Source organism: Ciona intestinalis, chromosome 10 (assembly GCF_000224145.3).
Source record: "Ciona intestinalis chromosome 10, KH, whole genome shotgun sequence".
NCBI lineage: Eukaryota > Metazoa > Chordata > Ascidiacea > Phlebobranchia > Cionidae > Ciona > Ciona intestinalis.
In genome coordinates, this window is record NC_020175.2 from 4474206 (window position 1) to 4479670 (window position 5465).

Consider the following 5465-nt stretch of genomic DNA (forward strand, 5'->3'; position numbering starts at 1 on the left):
TGGAAGTTCAATAAATTGCAACATTTTGCATCAATATATATATATGTATTTTGATTTTCAATATAGGCTACCAAGTACCAATTACTCATAAATTTTAACTTTAGCATAATTTAAAAGGTAAAAAAGACTTGAAAAAAAGTAAAGCAATTGCTATGGAAATAATTAAGGTTTATTCATATAATAGGCACACAAAGCAGGAGCATACTAGCATAGCAACATAATGTTACTTGGATACCATGATTAATTAAACACTCTACAGAGCACATTCATTGTGTTGGATTAGCACAATGAATAAATAGGTCATTGACCAAAAACAAAAGAATGCCATATGTTGATATGTGAACACTGAACTACATTTTATTCTGACCAATATATATGAAAATGTCCGATTCTTAGGAATAACTGTGTAGATAGTATATAGTGATGAAGTAATTTAATGGACCAACTGGAACTTTAATCCAAGGTTTCATGACAGGTCATTGCTTAAAACTTGGGTTGCCATAGAATTTCCATTTGTATGAGTAGCAAAATATTGCAGAATAAAAAGTAATATATAAATATATAATATACCTGTAAAGTTGTGTCACTGAAATAAGTTAGTTCTTCTGGGCCATCAACAAAATAATCTGGAAGCAACCATACCCGAACTGCAAGAAAAAATGGTTTAACAAATTGGTTGTCCAGCAAAATACAATATTTGAATGATACTTACAGACACATAAAAGACAATACCCTATCGCGAATCTTGGGTCTAATCTATAAAATAAAACTGCGCTGGCAAGTTTTGTGTACATTAATGTACTGGTGATCATTTGTTCTGCAGAAACAGATGCTCGGTTTTTGATCACAATTATACTGAGCAAAAACATCCCGATTTCCACTTCTCTCTGAGGAAAAAATATTAGTTAAAAAAAACATTTAATTTTGCAAGGATTTTGTGCTACCAAAATGTAACAGACAAAAATCAAGTCCAACCAATTGTACAATTAAAGATATATATTTTATATTTGCCTTAATGACATCATCAATCTCTTATTTAAAGAGAGTGAATTTGCATGACAAATGAATTGCAACTTACCCAATCAAAGGTACATTCATTCCCCTCAAACGAAGGCATGTGTTTACACACTGGTGGTACTTTTCGTACAAGTATAAATAACACGCTCATAATTATACTTGATATTAGGCCTGGCGTTAAAGCTTTTCTCACAGAACGTGAGTTTTTCAGGAAAAGAATCAACGGAGTGATAAGAGTCATCGTTTTTCTATCACCCTACTACAGTTCCACAGAAGATTGCACCCACTATTGCAGGACAAAGACGACATATGATGTTAATTTCGACAAATTGATATGCAGACTATTGCACAGTATACGTAGACTATATGGACTATTATTTAGCCTATGATATATGCAAATATACAACATTACCGTTGATATAGGTAAATCTTCTGACATTCTGCTTAACTAGTATTAAAGTTTAACCTTGACAAGGTGCTGCAAAATCTGTTTTGTTTTGGCTTAATTGTCCTAGCTTTTTCTTATCTGCTGTTGGCGTGTAGTTTTTATACTGACCAGCTGTCACAATCTATAGCTTACCATTTGTCTATTTAATTATTGCTTATTAAGATTTTAAGTGTGACAACATCCATCATGATTCTTTGTACTAAAGGTTTGCTTGGCGCCACCATTTAGAATTTAGATCTCTTGCACCCTCCAGTGACTGGATTACAGTTTATTTTTTCCGCAATATGTCACTATATAACCTTTTGTTTGTTTTGGGTGCTTTATAAAAGGCCTAATTTAACAACCTACACTGAACGACATTTTCTACACTTCGTTTAATAACTTGTTTGTGTGTCTAAAAATTACCGTATTTAAACAAGGTATCTGTGTCAGATTTAAGAATTCTCACATTGGTATACTATTCGACTATTCCAGGTGGTTGGGGGTTAAACCTGCATTTTCAATTGTTTTATTGCAGCAACTTTCCGCCCAATAACCAAATGCAGATAAACTTGAAAACTACAAAATATAGGAGCCCTAATTTCACGCAATACAATCCACGTTATACATTTTGAACCGAACTTAGTTTTAAAGACATATTTTAAAACTTTTAACACAGACAGCGCCAGCGCGAAGTAAAACGGTTACTCTGTTACCAAAAACATGAATTACCTCACAATTAAGCGGGAGAAAACTTTTCAATAAGTGTATATTTATTTATGACAGAAACACAAAGAACCAAGCCAAATCATGTTAGTCATCCAATATTAATTTGAACTCCACGAAAACAATGAACTGAAAAGAATGTCTTTATTGCTCATCATAACCTTTTCCTTTGATGCCTTGGCTTCTTGGGTTATGGAATAGTGTATGTTTACCATCACCCCATGGGTATTTCTGCAGAAACAAATTGATTCAACTTAGTTATTCATCATCTTTCATTTTTGTTTGGTGAATGTATATTGGTACTTAGTATTAGCAGCAACAAGAAAATATTAAATTTTCTTATTGTGTGTATTAGAAAAAAGCAATAAAACAAAATTAAAAACTTTAATATTGCATTATTATAGGTATATGTCTAAACAAGGAAATAAAACCTAAGCCAGAACTATTAATATTACACTGTTTTTATTGTATGTAACTGACAAAAGAAAAATATTACTTATATATATATATATATATAACCTTTGTTATCTTAATCATAATAACCCACTCAATTGAACATTTCCCTTATAAGGGATATTACAACCAATATGTTACTACCTTTGTCATAATACCAATGTGGGCATATTCCTTGTACTCTGGTGGAGCATGTTTCCCATGTTCCACCTCAATCATGTAGGCATTCACACCAACAGCAATAATGGAAAATGGGACCACAGTTAAGGAGAGAATGCGCATCAGTTCTGTAAAAGGTAAAGTTATTATTAAGGCAACTGGAATTCTGTTTTTGACAAAAGTTACCAATTTTGTATATGTTTATTACGAAAAATACCAGGGGAGTATTAATATTAAAATATTAACTGTATAATTAACATGAGCTTTACTCTCATTTCTCTGTTTTTCAAATTCTTACAAAAATCTGCAATCTCTGCTTTTGTTGGATTTTGCTACCTCAAATAATGTAAAAGCCAAGTAAAACATGATGACAAACTCAAACAAATAATGTGAAAACTTCATACACCAAACACAATAAACATACTAAGCATTTCTATAAATTTAAACATGCAAACTCACTCATAGTTTTCTGGGCACTTTCGAAACTAACGTCTGAAGATTGCCGGACATTTCTCAAAGCAAACCTTGTCAGGTGGGATCTCAGAAGAAAAGACATGATGATTTAGTGCCTATAACTTTACAATCAACACTTCTAAAAACGAAGACAGTGTTTGTAACTTTTATTATTATATTAAAAACGAATACTGCAATAACTTAAATAAACGTGGCAATGTTTTAAAATTGGACATTTTAATTGTAAACAAGTTGAAGGCAGTCCTATTGTATGAGCAAATCTGAAAAATTAGTCGGAAAAACAGTATGATATGATATTGTTTTACGATTTTACTCACGTACGCACTGTATAAATTTCCAATACAAAACTTACAGGTTAAAAGGTCATGAATGCAACATCATTTTTACCACAAGATGGGAGCAAAGGAATAGTTCTGAATTGGGGACGAATAACTACATTTTAAGAGGGTGAAGTATACTGACAATATCTCTTAAAACGTTAAAATTTCAATAGTACTGTCTTTTTTAATCAGGTAGAGAATAATGTTATCGGTTTTAATTGTTTGAATCAGAGTGTTTATATACGGACTCTGGTTTGAATATGCGAGTATTCGTCAGTAACCCAATCATTTCAGTTTCGAAATGCGTTCAAATACAACTAAATGCAATCGAACAACAGTTAAAGAATACAGTTATATACTTTTAAATCGAGTATTTAAAATTCACAATCTTTTTAGTTCCTCATTTGAGCTTGAACAACGTTTCTTCAACGGTATACATCAGCGTTGCTCATTTCGTTGTTTGTTTACCATTCGAAAGTGACGTCACGAAATCACGACTCGGCTCTTTACTTTCACTCTATAAGGTTATAAGCTGGCTAGCGATTAAATAGTGTTTGTAGAAATACGACATGTGAGTCGCAGCGTGGTTTAATAAAGCTGGTTTAGGTAAATATTATACACTGTGTTACACCAGACCGAAGGTAAAGCCTGCCTACACAATACGAACCTTACATTATTATTATACGTGCGTGACTACGGACCGCTTGCTTTCCTGCTTAGACGGAAATTGACGAAAGACGAATCTTATGCTCGGCGTTTCAATGGATAATGGGTACGAAAATAAACATATTTATTTGTATTTTGCGTTATAATAACTTTATTAACTAATAACACGTTTTTCTGTCCTTTTAACTTGTTTATTGGAGTCTTAACTATAAAGGTCTTGTATTGCATGGGCTTTGGTATCCATTATCTGTTTGTTTATTTCCTATTTTGTCATTAAACCATTTAAAACTATAAATGGAATAAATATAATCATTGTTTTTGTTCACAGAGCTCTTTATTGTCATTGCTGTTGTGTCGGGGATCTGCATCCTTAATTGGTTCAGAAAAGTCTTCACTGGAGTGGAGGAGAAGGCTGAAGGAGACCTTTTTAAGTAAGGACTTTATACAGGGTGTTTATAAAGTCACTGTGCACTGTTCTAGTGTTCATTTAGTCTGTTTCAAGGCAGCAGGTGATAAGGTGTTTAGAAACCAAATACGAAGGGTCCCACCCTGTATTTATGCTAACAGGGGTCACTTTTAACATTATTTATAATTATTATTCATATTTACCTCCTGGATTGTATACTGAAACATGTCTGTTAATAAATATGTAGCTGCACGTTGATTTTCTAAACACCATGTATAACAAATATAACAAAATAAAGGACCTTACTCATGGTTCTATAAGTCAATCATGTTGCCTAAATCTACCTGGCCCTTTATACCCTAGATCCGTGGTTCCCAACACGTGGGGCGCGACCCAAAGTTGGGTCGCCTGATAATTTTTTTGGGTCGTTTGGTTTTGTCAGTTTGTCATAGTTGCGTTTAAATTAAATGTAACTTGCCTATTAAACATTGCAACAGGCGGTGGTGAACAACCTAAAAATGTTACAGAAGTAGAACTGATTCATATTTACGATGTTTTCCTCAACCAAGCAGCATGTTTATTACGTAATAGGAGGGATTCACACGTGGATTCATTGCATCATAACAGCGATTGTTTGACCTGGCAATTAATTACGACATAATAGCAATTCACACGTTGATTGTTTGCGTCATAATAGCGATTGTCCCCTTGATTATTTAGCCTGCAGGTGCTTGAAAACAGTTTGGATATTTGCTTTTTAAGTAAAGTATACAATTGTTTGCCAAAAATGCTTTGTACGTGCGTAAAGCAACGCCAA

At 33.1% G+C, this 5465-nt stretch overlaps 3 protein-coding genes across 3 annotated transcripts in view; 1 reads left to right on the forward strand and 2 right to left on the reverse strand.

The window, feature by feature from the left end:
- The window catches only part of LOC100179387 (thioredoxin-related transmembrane protein 2-B), a 3830-nt gene extending 2436 nt beyond the window's left edge, over window positions 1-1394 (reverse strand). Inside the window, exons 1-3 of the mRNA XM_026836368.1 lie at window positions 1079-1394; window positions 713-887; window positions 571-647 (exon numbers count right to left, since the gene is read on the reverse strand). Coding sequence (XP_026692169.1) covers window positions 571-647; window positions 713-887; window positions 1079-1258 — 432 coding nt within the window. The 5' untranslated portion in view covers window positions 1259-1394. The remainder of the gene's footprint in view (window positions 1-570; window positions 648-712; window positions 888-1078) is intronic.
- An 804-nt stretch (window positions 1395-2198) lies between these two features.
- LOC100181796 (cytochrome c oxidase subunit 6A, mitochondrial) lies at window positions 2199-3592 on the reverse strand. Its single transcript, XM_002121735.5, has 4 exons — window positions 3574-3592; window positions 3242-3374; window positions 2768-2910; window positions 2199-2401 (listed from the first exon to the last, which is right to left on the reverse strand). Exons 2-4 carry the CDS (start codon window positions 3336-3338, stop codon window positions 2315-2317), a joined length of 327 nt encoding a protein of 108 aa, XP_002121771.1. The 5' UTR covers window positions 3339-3374; window positions 3574-3592; the 3' UTR covers window positions 2199-2314.
- Window positions 3593-3841: 249 nt separating this feature from the next.
- Window positions 3842-5465, forward strand: part of LOC100184182 (apoptosis-resistant E3 ubiquitin protein ligase 1) — a 10736-nt gene continuing 9112 nt past the window's right edge. Inside the window, exons 1-2 of the mRNA XM_002122587.5 lie at window positions 3842-4348; window positions 4571-4673. Of these exons, the coding sequence (XP_002122623.3) occupies window positions 4345-4348; window positions 4571-4673 (107 nt within the window). The 5' untranslated portion in view covers window positions 3842-4344. The remainder of the gene's footprint in view (window positions 4349-4570; window positions 4674-5465) is intronic.

Coding starts and splice junctions, on each gene's coding strand:
- LOC100181796 (XM_002121735.5), bottom strand. CDS start 3,338: ATGTCTTTTCTTCTGAGATCCCACCTGACAAGGTTTGCTTTGAGAAAT. Junction 2,911..3,241: donor AAGTGCCCAGAAAACTATGA/GTGAGTTTGCAT, acceptor TACCTTTTACAG/AACTGATGCGCATTCTCTCC. Junction 2,402..2,767: donor ACATTGGTATTATGACAAAG/GTAGTAACATAT, acceptor TTGTTTCTGCAG/AAATACCCATGGGGTGATGG.